The sequence below is a fragment of the Oncorhynchus mykiss genome, chromosome 3 (genome assembly GCF_013265735.2).
Source record: "Oncorhynchus mykiss isolate Arlee chromosome 3, USDA_OmykA_1.1, whole genome shotgun sequence".
In the NCBI taxonomy this organism is placed as follows: domain Eukaryota; kingdom Metazoa; phylum Chordata; class Actinopteri; order Salmoniformes; family Salmonidae; genus Oncorhynchus; species Oncorhynchus mykiss.
In genome coordinates this window covers 45539844-45567442 of record NC_048567.1, presented here as the reverse complement: position 1 = coordinate 45567442, position 27599 = coordinate 45539844, and the positions used below count along the sequence as shown (strand labels likewise).

At 41.2% G+C, this 27599-nt stretch overlaps 2 protein-coding genes across 5 annotated transcripts; one reads left to right on the top strand and one right to left on the bottom strand.

Moving 5' to 3' along the window:
• The first annotated feature begins 396 nt into the window (after window positions 1–396).
• LOC110520026 (protein lifeguard 3) lies at window positions 397–27599 on the top strand. Of its 4 annotated transcripts, none has more exons than XM_036974236.1 (12): window positions 397–712; window positions 21259–21490; window positions 21618–21688; window positions 21791–21855; window positions 21982–22035; window positions 22169–22219; window positions 22323–22362; window positions 23835–23872; window positions 23995–24082; window positions 26265–26360; window positions 26502–26555; window positions 26681–27599. In XM_036974236.1, exons 2-12 carry the CDS (start codon window positions 21280–21282, stop codon window positions 26828–26830), a joined length of 918 nt encoding a protein of 305 aa, XP_036830131.1. In that variant the 5' UTR covers window positions 397–712; window positions 21259–21279; the 3' UTR covers window positions 26831–27599. The 4 variants fall into 4 exon arrangements, with proteins under 4 accessions (XP_036830131.1, XP_021452667.1, XP_021452666.1 ...); XM_021596992.2 differs by lacking the exon at window positions 397–712 and adding an exon at window positions 18706–19308; XM_021596991.2 differs by lacking the exon at window positions 397–712 and adding an exon at window positions 19323–19945.
• pnkd (PNKD metallo-beta-lactamase domain containing) lies at window positions 6061–17531 on the bottom strand. Its single transcript, XM_021596994.2, has 9 exons — window positions 17344–17531; window positions 17041–17156; window positions 16815–16927; window positions 16063–16121; window positions 15703–15795; window positions 12326–12489; window positions 12037–12123; window positions 11776–11891; window positions 6061–7264 (listed from the first exon to the last, which is right to left on the bottom strand). The coding sequence occupies exons 1-9, from the start codon at window positions 17499–17501 to the stop codon at window positions 7091–7093; spliced, it is 1080 nt and encodes a 359-aa protein (XP_021452669.1). The 5' UTR covers window positions 17502–17531; the 3' UTR covers window positions 6061–7090.

The window sequence follows — 27599 nt, the reverse complement described above, 5'->3', positions numbered from 1 at the left end:
CTTGGGATCTCAGGGAAACCACACTTCGGGAACGAAGCAGATGGACCCACCTTTGATCTGAGAGGCAGCGAGCCAAGTGGATACCACATCTCGAACTTGTTTTTTTTAAAGAAAGAGGTGAGCGAACCACACACACTTGAAGTCGAGTTTTTAGAAAAGCCTCTGTTACGTAGCCTCTGAGTGTGTATTATTTTGTGAGGAGGACACCTTGGAGGCGTAAACAGGGCCTAGTCAGAGGAGAGTAATCTGAGAGTTTGCGGACTCAAAAATACTCTATTGGTTTGCTATTGGTCGGTTGCGGGTGACCTAGAGCCGTTCTGACACTGAATTGATCACAGTGGGGATTGGTGAGGTCTGTGGGGGTCAGGGGCCAGGGTGACTATGTGTTCTGTGTGAAACACGGTACTTGGTGAAGCCCTTTTGGAAGAAGGACCTCATTCTGAAAGTGTCTGTGTGACTGTCTAAGTGACCCTCAGGGGTGGTGAATTCCAATTATTTAAAATGTGCTAGCCAGGTATGCCCTGGGTTACTCTGTGTGAGTATTTTGTTATGGGATCACTAGGTAATCTTTGTAGGAGCGTTCTGTGTGAGCGGGGTAGGTTGACTCTGTGTGGGTAACCTTTTAATTATATTCTGATGTTCTGTGTGAACATCTGACCAGTTCTGTGTGAACATCGGACCAATCCTGTGTGGGTGATCCTTAAAGTTCTGTGTGAGTACCTAAGAATTTCTTACGTTTTATATGGATTCTGTGAATATAGGAAAACATTATCAATTGTATGTGTGTATAATCGATTACTTGAGATTTGATAAAGTAATGCTGAGAATATAATTAGATACAATTTAAACCACCCATTCGTAGACGTACATAGGTTTTGAGTTGGTATCTTTGATGGATAATTTGATAAAGATTAAGTTTTAAGCACGATTAAACTAGTCTACAAAATCGGGGAAATTGAGCTCTAGAAACTGATTAGAGTGTGTCCACTTTTGGTTATTTTACCCTAACGATGTATCTATAAATACTTATTGGATTATCTCCGACTGGGTACAACATTTGAAATAAAACTGCCCTTAAGGTCTGAAAATGTTTTATTTTTCTTCCCAGTATGAGAGGAGTTGCGGGGTTCATTGAATAAACCGTTTTTCATAAAGTTAGAGCGAATTAAGAAGGATTCTCTAATTTATAATGTCGTACAAAGCCTAAGGTATCCATCAAACAAATTATCATTGCTTGATTAATGTGATGTAGTAAAGTAATTGAAATACGTTGCATGAGAAAACATAATCTACTTTTATTAAAAGGCGCAAGATCTGTTTCCTAGTCTATGAATGTCGATTTGACTCTTTAACTGCTAATCTATTCATTTGGCATGTGAGAATCATCGCCGGAGTAACGCTTGGACCTTTAAATTAGGGCTATTTTACGACTACAGACAATTGTAACGTTTGTTTATTTGCGGGGAGTCTTAGTCATTCAAGTAGCGTTGGTGGTATAGTAGTGAGCATAGCTGCCTTCCAAACTGGGGACCTGAGTTCGGTTCCCAGCCAAATTAAAGAAATTCTAAATAATAGTGGAGAGATAATGGCGATAGAGTGGTGCCCACCAAAATGTTTTTCATTCGTATGGATTAGAAATATGGCGCTATGCGTGTTATTTTTAAAGTCTTGTGAGGAAAGAGTTTGGTTTTAATCTTTTTTCTTTCTTAATTTTTTTTTTTTTACCCCCTTTTTCTCCGCAATTTCGTGGTATCCAATTGTTAGTAGCTACTATCTTGTCTCATCGCTCGGGAGAGACGAAGGTTGAAAGTCATGCGTCCTCCGATACACAACCCAACCAAGCCGCACTGCTTCTTAACACAGAGCGCATCCAACCTGGAAGCCAGCCGCACCAATGTGTCGGAGGAAACACCGTGCTCGGCCTGGCCCGCCACAGGAGTCGCTGGTGCGCGATGAGACAAGGATATCCCTGCCAGCCAAACCCCAAACCCCTAACCCGGACGACGCTAGGCCAATTGTGCGTCGCCCCACGGACCTCCCGGTCGCGGCCGGTTGCGACAGAGCCTGGGCGCGAATCCAGAGTCTCTGGTGGCACAGCTATTTATTTATTTTTTCCAGTGGGCAGAAATATAACCCCTCTCCTCTCAACGTTCTGCCCTTAACCACTGCGCCACCCGGGAGGCCCGAGTTTGGTTTTAATCTTACGATAGAGGTAGGGCAGAACGTTGAGAGGAGAGGGGTTATATTTTTGCCCACTGGAAAGAAAATAAAATAGGATATGTTAAGCTGAAAGTGATTCAGGTGTGAATAAGGAAACATTGTGATAATGTATTCTGATGGTTATTGATTCTTTGTTTGATTGTTTAGGTAACACCAGTGAATTTGAGCAGGAAGAAATGTATTACAACATTGTAATCTGTTTCCATTACGTGGAACAATGTCAGGTCATTAAAGTTGATTGCAGTTTGAGTAATTTTTATTTTTACAGGGACAGTGCACATTAATCACAGTTGTGTGTGTCTAATGGCAGGGTATTCCAGACATGGGAAGCTCTCACACTGAAAGCAGATTTAGATTTAGATTGACTAAAGGTACTTTTCTTTAAGGGAACTATACAGTCATCTCTCATGGTGGATCTTGTGGATCTGCTGCCATAAGGTTTGGGTTTTCTGCTTAACAAAAGTACTGAGTAGAGGGGGAGCCTGGACATTTAGAATCTTGAATACAAGATAGGCGTCAGTGTATTGCATAAGATTTTTTTCAACTCAGGAGCTTATGCTTTCTATAGCTATTGGGTTTCCTATCAAGTACTTTGAGAGCCTGTTTGCAGACAGACTGAATGGGTTTTAATGTTGTAAAGCAAGCTTGGGCCAAACTAGTAAGGTAGTATGTTAAGTGGGGGAGTATCATATATTTTAATTATAGTTTGGTTACCTCTGTAGTCAAAACAATTTCATATGTTTTGGAAAATTAGCTAGGTTGAATTTGGTTATTTTAGTTATTATTAAAATGTTATTTTGCCCTGATACATAGACATCTGTCTCAGGGGCATCAGTTGTTTTCTTTGTGAGGAACATGCAGACTGTTTGTTTTTTTAATTGAGATGCAGACATGAGTCTCTGAGCAATTTTGTCATCTGTCATCTGAACCATTACAGTAGTGAGTTCTTGTGTAGCTTGTTGTTTGTTATTTGCATGCATTTATCACTGTATCATCTGCATACATTGGAACTTCAGACCCTGTACAGGCAGATGGACGATCATTAATGTACGAGCTGAACAGTATTGACCTTTGGGGAATGCAAACCTTGTAGATATGAGTGGAAAAAAGTTAGTTTTGATTTTTACGCTGATGAGACAGCACTAACTTTTGAAAGATTTTAGATTTGTTAAAAATCAGGATAGTTTTTACTAAACATATCAACAGGTTGAAATTATTAGATTGCTGATTAAAGGGGTTATGGGTTTGTTTATTTGTTTACTGTTTATTGTTTATTTTAGGTGTTGATTTTACTTAATTAAACATTGTATTATCTGTGTGTGTTTGAGTAGGATTCTTTCTTCCGGGACAGATGGAAGTTATCTAAAGTATGTATGTTAAAGGAGACATGGGAGAACACGTGTACATTTTTATTAAATGCCTGGGATTAAATATCACTGATTCCTTACGCTGAGAAATGTACTACATTTGCGACAGAGGAAAAAATAATTACATTTAGATAGTAAAGACACCAGGATAATTGTATCTAAGTGTATGTTCAATTAAGCATACATATACATTTATGTAGATTCAAATGTATGATTAATGATTTGAGGTACAGTGGAATTATCATTATTATTAGGTTTTGTTTATAGTTCACTTTTGAGTTTCTGAATCGGTGTAGTATAATGAATGCTAACGAAGTGTTTTGTGATTTTCTGGGAAAATGGGGGTGTCAAGCCATAAGACTCCTGAACACCTAATTTAATGTCTACCAGTACTATTTACATTGTGCCCCCCACCCCCCCCCCCCCACCCCCTCTTTTACACTGCTGCTACTCTGTTCATTATATATGCAGTCAGTCAGTTCATGTACATACTACCTCAATTAGCCTGACCAACCAGTGCCCCCGCACATTGGCTAACAGGGCATTCTGCATTGTGTCCCGCCACCCACCACCCCCTCTTTTACGCTACTGTTACTCTCTGTTCATCATATACAGTGCCTTGCGAAAGTATTCGGCCCCCTTGAACTTTGCGACCTTTTGCCACATTTCAGGCTTCAAACATAAAGATATAAAACTGTATTTTTTTGTGAAGAATCAACAACAAGTGGGACACAATCATGAAGTGGAACGACATTTATTGGATATTTCAAACTTTTTTAATAAATCAAAAACTGAAAAATTGGGCGTGCAAAATTATTCAGCCCCTTTACTTTCAGTGCAGCAAACTCTCTCCAGAAGTTCAGTGAGGATCTCTGAATGATCCAATGTTGACCTAAATGACTAATGATGATAAATACAATCCACCTGTGTGTAATCAAGTCTCCGTATAAATGCACCTGCACTGTGATAGTCTCAGAGGTCCGTTAAAAGCGCAGAGAGCATCATGAAGAACAAGGAACACACCAGGCAGGTCCGAGATACTGTTGTGAAGAAGTTTAAAGCCGGATTTGGATACAAAAAGATTTCCCAAGCTTTAAACATCCCAAGGAGCACTGTGCAAGCGATAATATTGAAATGGAAGGAGTATCATACCACTGCAAATCTACCAAGACCTGGCCGTCCCTCTAAACGTTCAGCTCATACAAGGCGAAGACTGATCAGAGATGCAGCCAAGAGGCCCATGATCACTCTGGATGAACTGCAGAGATCTACAGCTGAGGTGGGAGAGGTGGGAGACTCTGTCCATAGGACAACAATCAGTCGTATATTGCACAAATCTGGCCTTTATGGAAGAGTGGCAAGATATCCATAAAAAGTGTTGTTTAAAGTTTGCCACAAGCCACCTGGGAGACACACCAAACATGTGGAAGAAGGTGCTCTGGTCAGATGAAACCAAAATTGAACTTTTTGGCAACAATGCAAAACGTTATGTTTGGCGTAAAAGCAACACAGCTGAACACACCATCCCCACTGTCAAACATGGTGGTGACAGCATCATGGTTTGGGCCTGCGTTTCTTCAGCAGGGACAGGGAAGATGGTTAAAATTGATGGGAAGATGGATGGAGCCAAATACAGGACCATTCTGGAAGAAAACCTGATGGAGTCTGCAAAAGACCTGAGACTGGGACAGAGATTTGTCTTCCAACAAGACAATGATCCAAAACATAAAGCAAAATCTACAATGGAATGGTTCAAAAATAAACATATCCAGGTGTTAGAATGGCCAAGTCAAAGTCCAGACCTGAATCCAATCGAGAATCTGTGGAAAGAACTGAAAACTGCTGTTCACAAATGCTCTCCATCCAACCTCACTGAGCTCGAGCTGTTTTGCAAGGAGGAATGGGAAAAAATTTCAGTCTCTCGATGTGCAAAACTGATAGAGACATACCCCAAGCGACTTACAGCTGTAATCGCAGCAAAAGGTGGCGCTACAAAGTATTAACTTAAGGGGGCTGAATAATTTTGCACGCCCATTTTTTCAGTTTTTGATTTGTTAAAAAAGTTTGAAAAATCCAATAAATGTCGTTCCACTTCATGATTGTGTCCCACTTGTTGTTGATTCTTCACAAAAAAATACAGTTTTATATCTTTATGTTTGAAGCCTGAAATGTGGGAAAAGGTCGCAAAGTTCAAGGGGGCTGAATACTTTCGCAAGGCACTGTATGCATAGTCACTTTAACCATATCTACATGTACATACTCACTCAATCGGCGTGACTAACCGGTGTCTGTATGTAGCCTCACTACTTTTATAGCCTCACTATACAGTCTCTTTTTACTGTTGTTTTATTTCTTTACTTACCTATTGTTCACCTAACACTTTTTTTGCACTGTTGGTTAAAGCCTGTAAGTAAGCATTTCACTGTAAGGTCTACACCGGTTGTATTCGGCGCATGTGACAAATAAACTTGGATTTGATTTGAAAATCTTTATTGCAATAAAATCCAATTCATTTTCATCAAATAACCAGCGCTCTCAATCTTCTACCAAATATCAAACTTACTGATGACTTGTAATCGTCTCCTTCAGTGCAGTATAAAGGATATCTAACTCGTTAAGTAACACGTTCAAGAAAAGTGGTTATAAAAAATTTAATTAAACTTTTCAGAAGTCAGCAGTCACCTATAAACTAGAGGGTTTCTTTAATTCATTTCTGCACATAACAATAACTTAATCTACAGCCATTTGGGAAAAAAAATCATAAAATGGCAACAATTCTTAATCATTTTATCACAGCATACAATGTGGAGATACAGTATCAATTCAGCCAAAATACAAGATAGAAACATGTGCCCATTGACTGAAGTGGTATCAATATGGTCCAGTAAAACTGAGTTAACACCCATGTACCTGCCGGAAGTTTGTCATTTAACCGTAAAAAACATAATGCAGGTTTTCCAATATCAATCTGTTTACTCCTATTATCACCGCGTGTCAAATAGAAAACAAACCTATAATAGCAGCTAACTAACAGTACCTATCCCTTGATCTTTATTGTTCAATATTAATGAAATCTGACAACAAATAACATGAATGTGCAAACAAGTCTTTTAGACGCCGTGTCTAGTTTGAGTACCAGAAATGGTACAATTGTTTGAAAAGACTGCTGCATTACAGTAATACATTTGTTGACCATGTCAACTTTTAGAATCACACACACAAGATCAACTTTACAGTGAGATACTACAACTAGTGTCCTGAATTAAACTTTTCTGTCTGCATATTTCAAGCAATGGGTTTCATATTTGTCACCTGCAATATTAGAGCTGGAAGGTCAGAACAACCAACATGGAATGGAACGGAACACGGCATTCTTAAAAAAAGAATAAGAAAAAAAAAAAGACATCTGCCTGTATTTATTTCGAACCTCACATTACATCAATATAGAGTTCCCAATTGGCTTAATTCACCTCAAGGCATTTTGTTCAAATGTATTCTCATCGCTATCTGCCCTTGTAAATATCCTTGCGCCTTCGCAGCTCCTCCAAGACCCGAGCCCGGAACAGTGTCCAGTCCTCATCCTGGTCCTGCTGGAGGCCCAAAGCCTGGTGCAGCTCAGAGGAGTGGATGCGCAGGAATGGGTTGTACTCCTTTTCCTCTCCAATGGTGGAGGGACTCTGAAACCACATGATTATGGAAACAATGTATGAAGAACAAAAGAGTAATAGTAATTCTCTCAACTCAACATACTATAGGTAGTTTTTGCCTTAGCTTTTCCAAGTAGAGGTCTGAAAGGTTTCTTCAGTTAATGGTTTGATATAAATTATCTGCATGTGCTGTATGTAAAGACAAAAGAGGTATGCTCGTGTAAGCACATGGGAATGTGGAAAACATACTCCTCAGCCTGAAGGGTCACCACTTGCGGTAGCGGATAGCTAGCTTTACGCCTGGCCCGATTGGTAAGACGCTTCAGGAGGGTGGCCACGTGTGCTGGCAAGGCAGAGGTCCTGGGTTTGAGCCTCAGTGTGAGCCGAATCAGGAGGAAGCGGTAATGGCTAAGCAAGCAGCGTGACGTCCTTTACACTAGCTGGTAGTCTCAATAGGTTTCTACCTGGGGGGGTGACTTGTTAGCTGGCTTTTGGCCGTCAAAAAAATTGAAAAGCCAATAAAATTGGAACAGGGCAACAAAAACAAAAAATCTGCCAAAATAATCCCATTGTGAAATAACGCTTTTTAGCCTGTTCATTGATGGAAATACCATTTGATGGAAATACATTTGCGCCATATGCCGTAAATGTGCATATTTTTGTGGAATTAAATTGCCACTTGTGTATATTCGTTATGCATCTCATCTATCACACGAACACAGACACAGAGCCTTTGAACGGAAAATCTGTCAAACAGTGATTTTATATGCCCAATCATTGCGCAACCATTCTAAATGCAACTGTGTGTTAAAAATAGTTGTTGGGCCACAATTAAAAAGAGCTACTAGTTTTATTTCTCAACTGCTAATTAAAGAGAGTCACCAACACTTTGCAATGAGCTGGAGGCAGTATGCATTTTGAAAACATATAGCTACTTAATTGTTTGAAACCTGAACATTTTACTTCATACAATGAGGCAAGTTTGACCTTGCTTCTGAGTAGCCTTGGCAAAATCCGACCATATCCGGAGGCAATTATTCTATAAAGACTTCCATAAACTATTGAAACTAGTAGCCTACTTCTCTCGTGTTCTCACCTTTCTTTCATTGTCCGGTAACCAAATGCACATTTGCCCATAGCCTACTGCCTTGTGCGAATTGCTGCGTTAATAATGTTAATAAATAATAGTTGAGCAACATTTTAGGCTAAACATTCTGATCTTACACCAGATTCATTGTCTTGCTCCCAGACAAACTAAACCCGCTACCAAAACCTGCGGTCTCTCCTTCACCGCAGCCAACATGAGTAAAACATTTAAACGTGTTAACCCTCGCAAGGCTGCCGGCCCAAACAGCATCCCTAGCCGCGTCCTCAGAGCATGCGCAGACCAGCTGGCTGACGGGCCTCCCCCAGGTGGTGAGGGTAGATAACAACATCTCCACCCCGCTGATCCTCAACACTGGGGCCCCACAAGGGTGCGTTCTCAGCCCTCTCGTGTACTCCCTGTTCACCCATGACTACGTGGCCATGCACACCTCCAACTCAATCATCAAGTTTGCAGATGACACTACATTGGTAGGCTTGATTACCAACAACGACGAGACAGCCGACAGGGAGGAGGTGAGGGCCCTCGGAGTGTGGTGTCAGGAAAACAACCTCACACTCAACGTCAACAAAACAAAGGAGATGATCGTGGACTTCAGGAAACAGCAGAGGGAGCACCCCCCTTTCCACATCGACGGGACAGTAGTGGAGAAGGTGGAAAGTCTTAAGTTCCTCGGCGTACACATCATGGACAAACTGAAATGGTCCATCCACATGCCTATTTAACCTCAGGAGGCAGAAAGAAATTTGGCTTGTCACCAAAAACCCTCAAACTTTTACAGATGCACAATCGAGAGCATCCTGTCAGCCTGTATCACTGCCTGGTACGGCAACTGCTCCGCCCACAACCACAAGGCTCTCCAGAGGGTAGTGAGGTCTGCACAACGCATCACCGGGAGCAAACTACCTGCCCTCCAAGACACCTACACCACCCGATGTCACAGGAAGGCCAAAAAGATCACCAAGGACACCAACCACCCGAGGTCAATACAGGTGCATCAAAGCTGGGACCGAGACTGAAAAACAGCTTCTATCTCAAGGCCATCAGACTGTTAAACAGCCATCACTAACATTGAGTGGCTGTTGCCAACATACTGACTCAAATCTCTAGCCACTTTAATAATTAAAAATTGGATGCAATAAATGTATCACTAGTTACTTTAAAACAATACAATTTTATATAATGTTTACATACCCTACATTACTCATCTCATATGTATATAGTGTACTCTATACCATCTACTGTATCTTGCCTATGCTGCTCGGCCATCGCTCATCCATATATTTATATGTACATATTCTTATTCATTCATTCCTTTACACTTGTGTGTATAAGGTAGTGGTTGTGAAATTGTTAGATGACTTGTTAGATATTACTGCATGGTCGGAACTAGAAGAACAAGCATTTCGCTACACTCGCATTAACATCTGCATGTGACCAATTTGATTTGCTTCTTAATGTTTTTTTTAATGTAGCCTGAACCCACTGGCTTTGTGAATTTGGGATCCATCGTCCCACAACTGTCCCAGAGTCTGTTGTTTGGGCTATTTCTTTCTCGAAAAGCTGACCAATAGAACAGGTCAACTTTTCTACTATGGAGGGTAGTGGATTGACATAGCCTTATGAACACGCCACCTATGAGCCTACGTACATTGAATTAAATTGCCAGACTGATATAGCCTAATTAGCCTACTCCTGTCTATACAGAAATAAATCAAGTCATTCAAAATAGGCCACTAAAGTATGACCTGGCAACAGAGGATCATTAGCTCACCCTTACAAAAAAAAAGTTGTGGATTGTTTTAAAATCGTATTGCCTACAGTTTTTTTTATTTATTTAACCTTTATTTAACAGTTGGAAGGAAAGACAGAGCGCAATGTATGCAGTGCGCCCAGCAAATACCAAATACATGATTGTTGAGTAATGAGGCCCAGCCAGGCATATCGCAATACGTCAAAATTCAATTGTCCGTGAAGCAAATGGCTATTTGCTGTAAAGAGAAGACAATGAAAAGACCAATCTGTCTTTCAGTTATCAAAAGTCTCAATTTAATTGACCCGAACAACAGTAGGCCTATAGCCTACCTTATTGGCAGTAGCGAAGAGCATCGGCCATATCACCAGGTGAGTGCGCACTGCACATATTCACTCTTTATCACTGTTGGCTCAATGCCACTTACATTTTTTATTTTTTATTTTTAGGACAATCATTTCCTCCTCCAGTTTAGACAAGACGTCATATTATTTGCGTCTCCCCTTCTCATAGGCCTATTATATGGACAACGTCGTTTTGATTGATCTGCTTGTCAGTGTCAGCAGAGTAGGCTAACCTGGAATTTGTCGTATAAAAAAAAAATATTCTGCTAATGTCTCCTGTCATATAAAGTGCTGTAGAATTGCATTAAAACGTGTTTTTCCCGCGCAAAGAAAGAAACGTACCTCTCCGCTATACACGCTCAGCCATGCCTTGTTTTTTTTTTTTGCGAACAGTGATCGAGTTATATTATTAGCCTAAATGATGACTATCCAATCTACTCATCGCATAAATCGGCAAATACAATGATGCATCGAATGCTTTATTACAAAAGGTTAATTTTTATGCGCTTCCCCAAACTTGAAACTCACGCACCGTCCATACATAGACTAGTGATTTGACGGTTCTTTACTCGCCTTGCTGGCTGAGGAAGTGGACCGTTGCTCTAACATCTTCAAAGTGCGCGGTAAGGACACACGTCATTGCATTCTCAACTTGCATGTTCTGTTTTAACTACCATAATCTAAATGCGATTTCTAGCATTCTGAGCACCGTTAGTGGATGCCCTAATTAGGTTACGCCCCCCAATGCATACGGATCCCGTACATTTCTCAAAACGTCCGGTCGAATAAAATGCTGCCAGTCAAAATGTTCGCCGCCATATTTTCATAACATACAGACACCCTGCTTGTTAGTAAAGCATCCCCTGAGGGCAGAGGCATCAGACCCACACCCTGATCCCAGCAGCTCAGATTAGTCAAATCCACAGCAAAGACCGGGTATTATCCTCCTGACCAAATGAAAATCCCACCCACAGCTCTAGTCTGGCATGCATTCCACCATTGGAATCTGCATCCACTAACGTCAGACACTAGGAGGATGCGATCACTGATGGTAGGGCTATTTCTAGTCTCCTACATATAAAAGTTTCATAGACATGAGGTTATGAGAATTGATTTGCGCTGTTTAACACGATCGGCATAGATACAGTAGATACACTGACTGTTGTACCGCCGAAGACGGGAGCATTCAGTGAGAGGAGAGAGTGCAAAGGCATTCCGACAAAGACGGTCCTGTGGGCCCCCCTTGACAAGCCTCTCTTCCACACAGCCTGGGATAGTGACTACCTTCGGGATTTGATGCCAGTAAGGAATAACAACGAGGATGGATTATTCTCCGTACCGTACACAGCTTTTGACCTCTCTGTTGTAGGACCCACTGGTACTTGTTTTCCCTGGCTGCGTTGTGGGGCTCCACCTCGGCAGCAAACATCAGGTTGTCCTCTGCATACTCATGGCCTGGGAAATACAAGTCCGTGCACACGGAACACAGACATCAATACAAGTCTTACAGAAGGGACTGGTGCTGAAATATTTTGTTTGTCATTCTAATGCATACAGTTGCACTTAATGCAAACAGACAAGGAGGAGGTCATTTCCCTACCAGGCCATAAGAGGGTTTCATCACTCAAGGAGCCGACCGTGTCTAGTGACGACAGCATTGTTAAGGCACTGCCTTCAAACATCCTCCCTGCAGACAAAATAGATGATCTGCCGCAATTACCGAGTTATATACGCGCACGCGACGCAGTGGATGACACTCAAAGCAAACACAGTGCATTACAGCTACAGAAGCCGAACAACTGTGAACCTGCTTTTCAATACGTGCCCATTGCTCACTAAGTGCATCAAAAAATAACTAACTACAGAGGTGATTTTGGAGCTGGACTTACCGCATCCGGAGAGGAACACCAGGTCACCTGAGAACAGGCTGGAGGGGGCTCCTATGGTACGACCATCCAGGAGGTAGATCATATGACCCACTGTGTGACCAGGTGTGAACAGTGCCTTGAAGTGCATACGGCCCACGTCTATGGAGTCTTTGTCTGTCAGTGGGCTGGAAAACCAAGCAAAAGACAATAGGCTTCATGCAGGCGGTCATCAGATAAGTTCATGTGACCACCTGGACAGTTGATGTGCATATTAAGAGTCACGCACCACTGCTTACCTCTTCACACCACTCAGATAACAGTGAGATACTTCGAAGTACAAATAAGTCGCCTTGCACAAGCCTTGGTTTGTGTGAATTGGAACGGCTTACAGGAGCACGTCTTCTGTAGCGTGAGTCAGCTGGACGCACAAGTACATCCCCTGGACAGGACGCTGGCCCAGATTCACACACAGAGGCAAAAAAGTTTGATGAAGGCGGGATCTTCATTGAATAGCAATGGAGGTTGGGCATTCATTACCCGATTCCGCTTTGTTGAAGAAGCTTATTTGCCGCTAGTCTGTGAATCTGAGCGTGACAGTAGGCTGTTCCAAGATTGAGACATATTGAACATGTGCCAGCCTGTATGGCATGACGCGCTGTTTCAAGTTGTCAAATGAGGGTTTGTAAGGTCATGAAAAGTCATGGAAATTAGTTTCCTAATTGTTGTTAATGTAATTCAGGAAAGCACACTTAAATATGATCAATCAATTAAGAAAAGGACATATCAGCCATTATTGGATTGACCTTTCAGTGCGCGTCTGTGGTGCTGCGAGTGCCAGTGCGAGCGGGCCGCTGCCCGAGGAGGGAGAGCGTGACACTTCAGCAGCAGGTGTAAAATAATGACAGAGTAAATAGATCACCAATTCACAAACACAACTAGCGAGATAACTGCTACACATTAACTATAGCTAACTAAGCATTCACGTTGTTGTTGCCTTTCCACCGGCACGGTGTAGCCTAAGTAAATCTGCGCAGTTGGAAAGCTGGAATTCCCCTCTATTAAACAGTAGCCATGTAATTGCAATGTTAAAAATATTCCCCACAAAATAGCCATATTGACAAATAACTTGCTGTGCATAGATCTTCCCCGAAACAGGAATATTTTAGCCTTATAAAACTATGCAAAAAAAGAAACGTCCTCTCACTGTCAACTGCGTTTATTTTCAGCAAACTTAACGTGTAAATATTTGTATGAACATAAGGTTCAACAACTGAGACATAAACTGAACAAGTTCCACAGACATGTGACTAACATAAGTTGAATAATGTGTCCCTGAACAAAAGGGGGGGGGTCAAAATCAAAGGTAACAGTCAGTATCTGGTGTGGCCACCAGCCGCATTAAGTACTGCAGTGCATCTCCTCCTCATGGATTGCACCAGATTTGCCAGTTCTTGCTGTGAGATGTTACCCCACTCTTCCACCAAGGCACCTGCAAGTTCCCAGACATTTCTGGGGGGGAATGGCCCTAGCCCTCACCCTCCAATCCAACAGGTCCCAGATGTGCTCAATGGGATTGAGATCTGGGCTCTTCACTGGCCATGGCAGAACACCGACATTCCTGTCTTGCAGGAAATCATGCACAGAACGAGCAGTATGGCTGGTCCCATTGTCATGCTGGAGGGTCATTTCAGGATGAGCCTGCAGGAAGGGTACCACATAAGGGAGGAGGATGTCTTCCCTGTAACGCACAGCGTTGAGATTGCCTGCAATGATGATGATGCTGTTACACACCGTCCCAGACCATGACGAACCCTCCACCTCGATCCCGCTCCAGAGTACAGGCCTCAGTGTTACACTCATTCCTTCTATGATCTGGTGAGGACCTGCCTACAACAGGCCTACAAGCCCTCAGTCCAGCCTCTCTCAGTCTATTGCGGACAGTCTGAGCACTGAAGGAGGGATTGTGCGTTCCTGGTGTAACTCGGGCAGTTGTTGTTGCCATGCTGTACCTGTCCTGCAGGTGTGATGTTCGGATGTACCGATCCTGTGTAGGTGTCGTTACACGTGGTCTGCCACTGTGAGGACGATCAGCTGTCCGTCCCGTCTCCCTGTAGCTCTGTCTTAGGCGTCTCACAGTACAGACATTGCAATTTATTGCCCTGGCCACATCTGCAGTCCTCATGCCTCTTTGCAGCATGCCAAAGGCACGTTCACACAGATGAGCAGGGAACCCTGGGCATCTTTCTTTTGATGTTTTTCAGAGTCAGTAGAAAGGCCTTTTTAGGGTCCTAAGTTTTTATAACTGTGACTTTAATTGGCTACAGTCTGTAAGCTGTTAGTGTCTTAACGACCGTTCCACAGGTGCATGTTCATTAATTGTTTATGGTTCATTGAACAAGCATGGGAAACAGTGTTTAAACCCTTTACAATGAAGATCTGAAGTTATGTGGATCTTTACGAATTATCTTTGAAGGACAGGGTCCTGAAAAAGGATGTTTCTTTTTTTGCTGAGTTTATATAAGCATGTCTAGTTAGATACCTTGCTTCACAGTAGCCTACCTTATCCATTTGATCCCTGATTTATTGAATGAGGGAATAATTTTATAAAGACAAAAGTATTTGGTTGTAATGTTGAAAAAGACAGGCCTGCACACCCAGGAGCTCTCCAGATGGAGGGTTGACCACTTGCGACTAACAGTGCAATTCTATATGGGGGGAATAAGTGCCTTGATCAAGGGCACAACGGCAGGAGGTGGTAGGTCTACATGGGATCAGACACAGTAGCTTTCCAGTGTCAATAATGTTTACTTTTTCATGTAGGCTATAATAATCGCCGTGAAAATTTGGTTCAAAGTCATGGAGAAGTCGTGGAAAATGTGTAAGAACTGTTAAGAGACTAACCAGAGATCTGAAAAAGGAAAAAGACACCTCCAGTACTTCTTCCATCCCAAGTCTAGCACTGACGATATATGAAATATGAATTATTAATTAACATGCTAAATACAAGCCAATAATAGTGAGAAGCTGTGATGTCACAGTGAATCATTTGACCTTTTCTGATTTTATGTAATCTGAGACTGAGGAGATAATTCTCCACAAATCCATAGTAGACAAATCAACGGACAGTGCCATGGGAACTACTGGTGACATTCTGTTTAGCAAGTAAAATGCATGTTTGCCCTCTGGATCAATATCTTCAATGATACATACCAATCTCCTCTATGACTTTGAATCACAGAATTGGGCAAATAACATGCAATTTCCCCTATAATGTTTGCCATAACTACAATTTTCACGAGAACATAATGACGAAAGATGAAGGCTGAAATTCCAAACGCAACGGAAAAGCTGTCAAAGATAAGACCGCGACTTACTACGCAGCTGTAGCCTAGACTTACTGTGTGAGGCCAGGAATGTTATCAGTTGCATTTCCATAAACACGACATGAGCTGTACAGCTTTTTAAGTCCTTTGTTACCCCCACTGTGGTCCCTAGGGATAAAAACAAAAATATGTCTATTACATTTTTTTTTTAAAGCAGCTACTTAATATCACACTATAAAAAGTGTGTAGATTAACAACACAGAACATGTCAACATAATATCACACTGCAATCCGACCTATAACATTTGGATGTCGCATCAACGACAAAATATTGAACAGGCCCATTGATATGTATGACACCTACAACCCAGTTCATCTAATCCTCCATCTACAAGTAATTTTGGCATTCAAAGTAATGACGCTCTCGGTTCTCACCAGTGTTTGTGTGTGCAGAGGATCGCTTCTAACATCACCCCTTCTTCCTCGAGGACTGCCTAAAACGATTACAGACAGTGGCATCAATTATCGTCGACAGGGTATAAACATTCCTATCACGACCGTGGCTGAAACCCGCCACTTTAAAGCACTAGATATAGGCTACACCTAGATGGAGGCGAAACACAGACTGGAACTGAAAAGTGCTGTTTGTATTATATATATATATTAACTAGAGATAATATAACACGTTTGAAGTCATAGGGGTGAAAATGTTACATGAAACATGCACTTTTATATGAAACATGCTGTGGATATATCGAGGACACCATAAACCACAGTGTGGCCTACTCCAGACTGAGCAATCATTGTATGTGTATGGGACAGAGGCCAGACTGGCACCAGAGTCGGCTACATCCAATCAAAGAGGGTCTTATTGAGGCCAAGAGGAAGTGCCACAGATGAGATGAGGCATTATGACAGTCAGCCCTTTCAGAGGCTCCTCCATATTTACATTTAATAGTGTATTGTTCTGTGTTGCAATCACTCAGTGTCTCAAATTATCTTGTGAACGCTGACTTATATACTGAATGTCCACTGTAGCATAGGCCGATGAAATGCCAAGCTCACCAGATGCTTTGTTACGTTTACACGACATAGTCGTCATAGTGCCCCAACTATTTCAAGAGAGAGTATTAAAATGGTCAGAAAGTAGATCTACAAAGAAGGCATAACCATGACCCGTCACCCACCTGAACTGTCTGTGGGTCTGCAGGGTCTACCACCACTGCAACGCTCGAGGCCATGTCAATGACAAGGTAGCTGTAGTTATCAGACAGCACTGAAATGGGCATGATTTTAATACCTGTAGATAGATGAGTGACAGGAGACGTGTAAGTGATGCACTGATCTTTATGCTAGCTCACATTATTAACTGACTAAACATGAGTAGCCTGTTGGAACCACAGCTAACGTTACCATTTAATTCCATGGGCTGTGCTCTGGAATGTCCAGTGGGGAACTGCTCGCGTGCCTTCCTCATCTGCCTCTTGTAGTACATGTAACCAAGTTTGGTTCTTGTGTACAATGTATACCTAAAATGTAACAGCCTGTGTTATTTCAGTTATTTTCATTAGTTACATTATTTGCAGGCAAAATAATGACAGATGTAACTAGTTCGCTAGCTAACAGAAGCATCGCTTCATTTTGTAAGAAGTGAGAAACGACAATGGAGAAAAATACATTTTGATTCGGAAAATACTGAAGCTTCAACCAACTTACGCGATCCGAAACAGGGGTTTCTCAGTGCGTGCCATTATTTGACCAAAAAAGCTTTTCCAAATGGTACGTCCTGTGCGCCTAAAACGAAGACATAAACATAACACGCTGCAAAATGATGCAGTTGCAATGAGGGTTACCGACCAGTCAGGAGGCGCCATATTGCGTGGGCGGTGCAACGTATGACCCAATTTTCGTCACATTTCGCGGAAGTGTTTTCACCAGTGTGTTGTGACCAACATTAGCGTGAGCAACACTAGTGGAATCTTCGACTCTCCTTCAAAATAAAAGTATCCCATTGAAACTAAAACTGTTGAAAACATGCAACAGTCAGTCTATTGTGTGTTTTGGACATTCATATTGCACTGTACAGCCTAACATATGGGTTATGCACCTATGAAATGGGGGTATCAGTGACACCCACAGAACACAACTATGTAGCTATGTAGACGCTAATAATTGTATAAACTCTACATAGTTGTGTTCTGTGGGTGTCACTGAGTAGGCTGATACCTAATTTCACAGTTGCACAATCAATGCTTGATGGTGAGCTGAGTACCAGCACTTCAAATGTCCTACTGCTACCTGTTACCATACCCAGTTCAAGGGCACTTAAATCTTTTGTATTGCCCATTCACTCTCTGAATGGCACACAATCCATGGCTCAATTGTCTCAAGGCTTAAAAATCCTTCTTTAACCTGTCTCCGCTCCTTCATCTACACTGATTGAAGTGGATTTGACAAGTGACATCAACAAAGGATCACAGCTTTTATCTGAATTCACCTGGTCAGTCTATCTATGTCATGGAAAGAGCAGGTGTTTTGTAAACTCAGTGTATTTCAGTCCAAGTCAAGCACTGTGCATAATCCATGGGATAGGCTGTACAGTGCATATACGTATGCCCCCAATGCAATTCTGAATTAAAATATATCCACAAATCAAAATCAAATAAAAGTTTATTGGTCATGTACACAGTTTAGCAGGTATTATAGCGGTGCAGCGAAATGCTTATGTCACTAGCTTCTAACAATGCAGGTGAATGTCAAACAAACATTTAAAGAAAAATGTAAGAAAAAAATAATAGGGATACAATATTTAAATACAGTTTGAAACATTTTTTGGGGTCAAATTAACTAATAAATATATTTTGTTGAATGTATGTAACACCATTCAAAACGTGTTCAGCACTATCTAGTCAAATTGTGGGATGTTTTCACTATTTGTATCCGTTTGAGGTGGTTTTAATTTGGCACTTTTATTTTGAAGGCGAACCGCCGATTCCACCATTGTTTCTCACGCTAATGTTGTTCACGACACACGTGTAGCCTACGTTTCTCCTCCTCCCCCTCCTCCTCCAGGGTGTTGTGGGAGAGACTATTGCCGCGTTCAAAACAACGGGGAGCTCGGAACTGAGAAATCTCTGACTTCCAAATTCAGTGCGCTCAAGATAACTGGGAAATCGGGAAAAAAACGAGCTCCAACTTGGAAAATCTGACGTCATGATTTGTCCCCGTTTTTCCCAATTGCCTTGAAAGCACCATTAGGACACAGCTGGCGCTTAAACCAAGTAGCGAAAACTAAAACGGACCCAGACCTTAACCAAACCCTTAAACATACCCCTAACCAATACATTTTGAAATATCGGGTTGGGCGTCAGGCGTGTCCTAAAAGGCGTTTTCATGTGTTGTCCATATCATTGCGAACCATATAGCCAAGTCTGAATGTAGTTTCTAGTCAGTAATATTAATTGAATATTGATAACACATACAGTTTACACCCGACAAGTCAAGAGCCTACAAACAAGTAAAGAAAGTGACAACTAAATCCAAAGGTCTCTAGTCTAGACATCCGCGTTCCCACAATTTTCAAATGCTTCGGGTCTGGTTTTCGAGACTAGTGGTGTTGGGTGATTATGGGCCCAGTCACTTTTCGGTCACTATCGCCTAATTGTTATTTCCACTTCTGCAGTAAGTATCTGAAACGATGTGGATGCAATACATATTGTGATGTTTACAAGACTACCAGTTAATAGAACACAGTGGAACTTTGGCCATAATGTGTACGTTGTTTTCCTTTAAAATATGTAAACACGAGAGTATGAATTGGGCCTGTGTCGTACTTTGTTTCCAAACAGCGATGCCTAGTGACGCCTACTAAGTACGACATGTGAACTAATATCGAACTATGAAACATTGTTGACACATTGTTACAGTGTAACTTCAGCGGAAATGTTGCTATTTGGTCGTGCCTATTGGAATGTATCTAGTAATCCTGCGTTATTCGGATAGGTATTAAAATAATTTCTCCAGCAAATGGTCTCAAAATATTGTCTTAATAAAGGTGAATAAATAATGGTTTTAATGACAGGCCTTCAAATTTAAACAATTGTTAATTTGGAACAAAACAAAAATAACCACATTTTTTTCTTACAAATGTATGCATCAGCCGGGGTGGGGGGGCATGTTGGGTAAGGATCGCATTACAACTCCGTGAAATGTAGGCGACACAGGAACAGTGCCCCAGACTTGACCAAACTAAATGATCAAACCATTTAACCGTTAGGTGTTTAACATCGCAGATCGATATCTCATCATAATCCACTTGGTGAGTATACATGCGTCTTTATGTTTTTGCTAAGTTTTAGTCGAAACTACGTTATGAAATTTAATTCAGACTTTGTTATAACAATCTGGATGGCTATTTTGTACTCACATTTTGTACGATTATTATGGTGTTATACGCCTCTATACAGTTCATGCTAGAAGGCTTGTCATGCCAGACAGTGTGGTCTGCGGGGTATTTGTGGTAAATGTGATGTTATCATTAACATCAAACATGTCATCTGAATCATGCAGGAGTCCCTATCTGAAGTTACTGAGACTGTTTATGTTAAACATTAAATACCCTGCTAGTCATAGTGTATTTCCAAAACGCAATACCCAACCCACATTTTTTTTTTACATTTGCGTTTTTTTCTTCAGAAATGATTGCTTATGGGTACCTTCATGTGTATGTAAAATATTACTGTTCTCAGATTTTTCATTCATAGATTTTAGATGTGTATGAGCCTGTGTTTCTTTGCACAATAGAGGCCTATCCATAGTTTAGCTGGAATGAAATGTTCATATCCTGTACATTTGACTGTGATGTGTGGTTGTCTTACCTAGCTATCTTAAGATGAATGCAGTTACTGTAAGTCGCTCTGGGAGAGCATCTGCTAAATGACTCAAATGTAAATGTTTTGCATACAGATATTACTGTATACAATATTGAAAACATGTTTTTTTTTTTTTAAATATTGATGTCACAAATGTTTCATCTGTACAGTTCTTTTTACATTGTTTTTGTTATTTGTTACATTGGACTGTGCAAAATCTAGCAGGAGGCTACTACCTATTTCTCTGAGTGAGACGGACACATAGCATTTAGCAAAAAAAACATGATTATTGATTGGTCTCTGAGAAATGAACCCATCAGGTGATAGATTCTTAACAAATACAGCACATAAGCTATATGTCATTGAACATCATGTCATGATTAGATAGTGAGAAAACACACATATCTTTCATAATTTATTTAAACAACGAAAGCTAATTTACCAACATTTCTGAAAATGGATATATAGCGTTGTGGGACAAATATATGTGATGTCGTTGGCATGGTCTATTGGTGCTTTCAAGACAACTGGGAACTCTGGGGGGGGGGGGGGGGGGGGGGACAAGGTCAAATCTTTCTGAGTTGGATCACCGTTCAAACCGATTTTTCCCAGTCTGAGCTCTTCCCCACCCCCAGTTGTCTTGAACGCGCTGAATTCGGAGATGGTTCGCAGTTGTTTTGAACGCACTGAATTCGGAGATAGTTCGCAGTTGTTTTGAACGCGGCATAATGTTTCCTTCTTACCCCCTCTGTCTTATAAGGTGCCCATATCGCATGTCATAATGTCAAAGTCGGATTTCCCTCCAGCCTATGAAGATGCACTACATGGCCCCAGGCCCCGGCATGGGAACTACCCACAGCCCCCACCAGCGTATGGACCATACCCTGCTCAGTCCTCTGCTCAATACCCAGGACAAGCAGGGTACCCTCTGGGCTACCCTCCTTCTGGGATGCCTTATTCCATTCCTCTAGGAATGCCCACCTCCAACCCAGGTTCTGAAGCTATTTTACTGTACAGTATAATATATTACATATTAAAAAAGATATACTGTTAATATCCGAAGTTTGTCAAAATAGTTTTACTTGGTCATTATTGACTTTGTGTCTTTCTTTAATGCAGTGGAAGACGATGAATATCCTTATTCTACAGCATGGGAAAGCATTTCTATTCGACATGCGTTCATCCGAAAAGTATGGGATCTTATACCTTTTACACATCGACTTCCTAATCACTCAGTCCACTTCTACTGGCTGTGATCATGACAGAATTCACCCTTTTTTGTGTTGGGACAGGTGTACTTAATATTGGCTGCTCAGCTCATCGTCACGGTATCAATTGTGGCTGTGTTTACATTTGTGTAAGTGTCAACGGTGTGACATTGTATTATCTCTGTCATACCATGCAATATCAATGTGAGCTCTTTTCTGTTTTAGTTTTCTGTTTCTGCAATGCTAACGTTTTTAGCATTTTATCTATATTACAGTGAGGAAGTACGTGCGTTTGTCATTAGGAACCCAGCCGTGTATTGGACATCATTGTAAGTACTTCATATTCCATTGAGGTTCCTTACTACATGTATTACTCATTCATTATTTCTGAATGAGATATTATAATAAAACACGAGCAATATATTTTTGACCTATCATACTAATGGCATCTTTGTCTTCCAGCGCTGTTTATTTAGTCACTTATTGCATTCTTGTCTGCTGCGAAGGGCCAAGGTAAGATTATCCATGCCCTCTTTATACTCTGCAAACAACAGTACACCGTTAAACGACAGATAATGATGACATTTATCTTTTGATCTTAATCATCTTTGTTTAGGAGACGCTTTCCTTGGAACTTTGTGCTGCTGGCCATTTTTGTAAGTAACGCTTGCAAAAAATAATCTCTATATCATGCCTTAACACATAATGGAACTAAACTCAGCAAAAAAAAAAGAAATTCCCTTTTTTCAGGACCCCCGTCTTTCACAGATAATTCTTAGAAATCCAAATAACTTCACAGATCTTCATTGTAAAGGGTTTAAACACTGTTTCACATGCTTGTTCAATGAACCATAAACAACCAATGAACTTGCACCTGTGGAACGGTCGTTAAGACACTAACAGCTTACAGACGGTAGGCAATTAAGGTCACAGTTATGAAAACCTAGGATACTAAAGAGACCTTTCTACTGACTCTGAAAAACACCAAAAGAAAGATGCCCAGGGTCAATGCTCATCTGCGTGAACATGCCTTGGGCATGAGGACTGCAGATGTGGCCAGGGCAATAAATTGCAATGTCCGTACTGTGAGACGCCTAAGACTTCGCTACAGGGAGACAGGACGGACAGCTGATCGTCCTCGCAGTGGCAGACCACAGCAGACCACACAGGATCGGAACATCCGAACATCACACCTGCAGGACAGGTACAGCATGGCAACAAAAACTGCCCGAGTTACACCGGGAACGCACAATCCCTCCATCTGTGCTCAGACTGTCCTCAAAAGTCTGAGAGAGGCTGGACTGAGGGCTTGTAGGCCTGCTGTAAGGCAGGTCCTCACCAGACATCACCGGCAACAACGTCGCCTATGGGCACAAACCCACCGTTGCTGGACCAGACAGGACTGGCAAAAAGTGCACTTCACTGACGGGTCATGGTTTTGTCTCACCAGGGTTGATGGTTGGATTCGTGTTTATCATCGAAGGAATGAGCAATCTCAACGCTGTGTGTTACAAGGAAGACATCCTCCTCCCTCATGTGGTACCCTTCCTGCAGGCTCATCCTGACATGGCCCTCCAGCATGACAATGCCACCACGCACAGAACGAGCAGTATGGCTGATTTCCTGCAAGACAGGAATGTCAGCGTTCTGCCATGGCCAGCGAAGAGCCCAGATCTCAATCCCATTGAGCACTTCTGGGACCTGTTGGATCGGAGGGTGAGAGCTAGGGCCAATCCCCTCCAGAATTTTCCGGGAACTTGCAGGTGCCTTGGTGGAAGAGTGGGGTAACATCTCACAGCAAGAACTGGCAAATCTGGTGCAGTCCATGAGGAGGATATGCACTGCAATACTTAATGCAGCTGGTGGCCACACCAGATACTGACTGTTACTTTTGATTTTGACCCCCCTTTGTTCAGGGATACATTACTCCATTTCTGTTAGTCACATGTCTTGGAACTTGTTCCGTTTGTCTCAGCTGTTGAATCTTTTGTTCATACAGATATTTGCGCATGTTCAGTTTGCTGAAAATAAATGCAGATGACAGTGAAAGGACGTTTCTTTTGTTGCTGACTTTACATCTACAATATAGATATGTTATGATTGTATTGTTTTATATGTCATATTCTAGACACTGGCCATGTCCTACATGACAGGAACAATATCAAGGTTTGCTATAGAATTTTCATATATTTTTTTCTTTTCTTTTACATAATACTACTACAAATACTAATGTAAGGTGAAGTTGTATTGTTTGTTTTGTGACTCAATCTACTTTGCATTTCTTGCAGTTACTATGACACAAAAGCAGTGTTACTGACCATTGGAATAACAGCAATAGTGTGCATAATTGTCACCATCTTCTGCTTTCAAACTAAGGTACGTGGATAAAAAAACTGCCTCTTTAGAACCTACAGCCTGTAGCTTGTGAGAGTGTCTTTGTTGTCAGTATCAAATGACTCTTTTGTCTAGGATTACAATGGGCGACTGTCTTTTAAATATTCATGACATTTTGGGTAAGATCTTGTGCAATTCCTCCTTATGTAATCGATTGTCTAAATAAATAGCATACATTGATTCCCTGGGTTTATTGTGCACATTCCATGGTTGTTCATTTTTGTAGACCTTTCATATGAAGTTATTGGGGCGGCAGGTAGCCTAGTGGTTAGAGGTTAGAGCGAAAGGTTACTGGCCCCAAGCTGACAAGGTAAAAATCCCCAAGCTGACAATCCCCAAGCTGACAAGGTAAAAATCTGTCAGTTAACCCACTGTTCCCAGTGTAGGCCATCATTGTAAATAAGAATTTCTTCTTAACTGACTTGCCTAGTTAAATAAAGATTAAATACAATTTTTAAAAATGCCCATTCATGTGACATCCTATGAAACATTCCAACTATTGAGTCATTTGTGTACCTTAATGATTGTCGTTTGACCAATGTCGTGAAGTACATGTACAGACGAAGTCAGAAGTTTACACTTAAGTTGGAGTCATTAAAAATTGTTTTTCAACCACTCCACACATTTCTTGTTAACAAACTAGTTTTGGCAAGTCGGTTAGGACATCTTCTTTGTGCATGACACAAGTAATTTTTCCAACGATTGTTTACAGACAGATTAATTAACTTATAATTCACTGTATCGCAATTCCAGTGGGTCAGAATTTTACAAACACGAAGTTGACTGTGCCTTTAAGCAGTTTGGATTCCAGAAAATGATGTCATGGCTTTAGAAGCTTCTGATGGGCTAATTGACATCATTTGAGTCAATTGGAGGTGTACATGTGGATGTATTTCAAGGCCTACCTTCCAACTCAGTGCCTCTTTGCTTGACATCATGGGAAATTCAAAAGAAATCAGCCAAGACCTCAGAAAAAAAATTGTAGACCTCCACAAGTCTGGTTCATCCTTGGGAGCAATTTGCAAATGCCTGAAGGTACCACGTTTATCTGTATATACAATAGTATGCAAGTATAAACACCATGGGACAATGCAGCCATCATACCGCTCAGGAAGGAGACGCGTTCTGTCTCCTAGAGATGAATGTACTTTGGTGCAAAAAGTGCAAATCAATCCCAGAACAACAGCAAGAGACCTTGTGAAAATGCTGGAGGAAACAGGTGCAAAAGTATCTATATCCACAGTAAAATGAGTCCTATATAGACATCATTTGAAAGGCTGCTCAGCAAGGAAGAAGCCACTGCTCCAAAACCGCCATTAAAAATCCAGACTACGGTTTGCAACTGCACATGGGGATCAAATATCGTACATTTTGGAGAAATGTCTTCTGGTCTGATGAAACAAAAATAGAACTGTTTTCCATAATGACCATTGTTATGTTTGGAGGAAAAAGGGGGAGGCTTGCAAGCCAAAGAACACCAACCTCAACCGTGAAGCACGGGGGTAGCAGCATCATGTCGAGGGGGTGCTTTGCTGCAAGAAGGACTGGTGCACTTCACAAAATAGATGGCATCATGAGGAAAATCATGTGGATATATTGAAGCAACATCTCAAGACATCAGGAAGTTAAAGCTTGCTTGCAAATGGGTCTTCCAAATGGACAATGACCCAAGCATACTTCCAAAGTTGTGGCAAAATGGCTTAAGTACAACAAAGTCAAGGTATTGGAGTGGCCATCACAAAACCCTGACCTCAATCCTATAGAAAACATGTGGGCAGAAATGAAAAGGTGTGTGTGTGTGAGCAAGGAGGCCTACAAACCTGATTCAGTTACACCAGCTCTGTCAGGAGGAATGGACCAAAATGCACCCAACTTATTGTGAGAAGCTTGTGGAAGGCTACCCGAAACGTTTGACCCAAGTTAAACAATTTAAAGGCAATGCTACCAAATACTAATTGAGTGCATGTCAATTTCTGACCCACTGGGAATGTGATGAAAGAAATAAAAGCTGAAATAAATCACTCTACTATTATTCTGACATTTCACATTCTTAAAATGAAGTGGTGGGTTGAATGGGTCAGGAATTGTGAAACTGAGTTTAAATGTATTTGGCTAAGGTGTATGTAAACTTCCGACTTCAATTGTATGTCTATGCTTATGACAGGTGGATTTTACATCTTGTGGGGGACTTTTCAGTATTCTTGCCATCGTAGTCTTGGTTACTGGGATCATTACAGCCATCGTGCTATCCTTTAAATATGTAAGTGCCTCAGTTTGGTCAAAAGTTGAACTGCTTTAATGCATTTTTTTCACATTTTAATGCACTTTGTCTCTATTTGCACAAATCTGAGAAATGAAGGCCTATACATACAAAATGTCCTGTGTTTTCTTCCACTCACAGGTCCCATGGCTTCATATGCTCTATGCTGCAATTGGAGCTGTCATTTACACCCTGGTGAGTTTTTTTTTTGTTGGTTTTTCTTGAAAAGCCTCAGTATATCAAAGGGAATAGAATGGGGACTTTATTCATTTCTCTTGAACCAACCTGTATGAATGAAATTAACCATTTTTATTTTGTAGTTTTTAGCATACAACACCCAGCTTCTCATCGGAAACCGCAAGCTTTCCATCAGCCCAGAGGAGTATGTTTTTGGAGCACTTTCACTTTATGTTGACATTGTCCAGATCTTCATTTTCCTCCTGCAACTAGTTGGGGCTTCCACAGATTAAAGGCAGGAGGATGACATACGACCTAGTGTGGATGGATCCTACTTATATTGTATTTTGTCACCTCAAACTGTTGCTGCTCATACAGGACTGTAAATTAGTTTTTTTTCTTCTTGTAATACCATTAACATAACCCTATGAGAGTGCTGCAAACTTTCAATGAAGATCGTTGTATATTTACTTATTCCCAGAATGGATGTTGGTTATGTGATGATTTGGTAAGTTATGAATGCAATATGCATACATGATTGTCTGAATCGCATTTGATTTGACCTACATATTTGTTTAAAATACAGTTGTCCTCGTGTTGCCTTTTTCCTTAAACCGTAAAAATGTCAAACGTAATTAATTCATTGTCAAAATGGCTCAAACTGTCTCTGAATGCATCCATTGGTGGTGTTACAGTTCAGCAACAAGGCCAGAGGGGGTGTGGTATATGGCCAATATACCACGGCTAAGGGCTGTTCTTAGCGTGACGCAATGCAGAGTGCCTGGACAGAGCCCTTAGCCGTGGTATGTTGGCCATATATCATAAACCACCAAGGTGCCTTATTTCTATTATAAACTTGTTACCGATGTAATTAGAGCAGTAAAAATGTGTTTTGTCACACCCATAGCATACACGTGTCAGCCAATCAGCACTCGAACCACCCAGTTTATTATAACATCGCTTCCATTTTCCTCAATTGTATATGTGATAACTGTAAAGTTTACTTTTCTTGATATACATTTCTGATTATCAGAACCAATAATTAAAGACAATATCTCAGAA

Bases quoted from the DNA above. Each gene is read 5' to 3' on its own strand.
- pnkd (XM_021596994.2), bottom strand. From the start codon at position 17,501: ATGGCGCCTCCTGACTGGTCGGTAACCCTCATTGCAACTGCATCATTT. The intron at 16,122-16,814 runs GTGGGTGACGGG...TAATCGTTTTAG, and splicing joins CAGACCCACAGACAGTTCAG to GCAGTCCTCGAGGAAGAAGG. The intron at 7,265-11,775 runs GTACGGAGAATA...ATGTGGTTTCAG, and splicing joins GAGGTCAAAAGCTGTGTACG to AGTCCCTCCACCATTGGAGA.
- LOC110520026 (XM_036974236.1), top strand. From the start codon at position 21,280: ATGTCAAAGTCGGATTTCCCTCCAGCCTATGAAGATGCACTACATGGC. The intron at 21,491-21,617 runs GTTCTGAAGCTA...TCTTTAATGCAG, and splicing joins AATGCCCACCTCCAACCCAG to TGGAAGACGATGAATATCCT. The intron at 22,036-22,168 runs GTAAGTACTTCA...TTTGTCTTCCAG, and splicing joins GCCGTGTATTGGACATCATT to CGCTGTTTATTTAGTCACTT.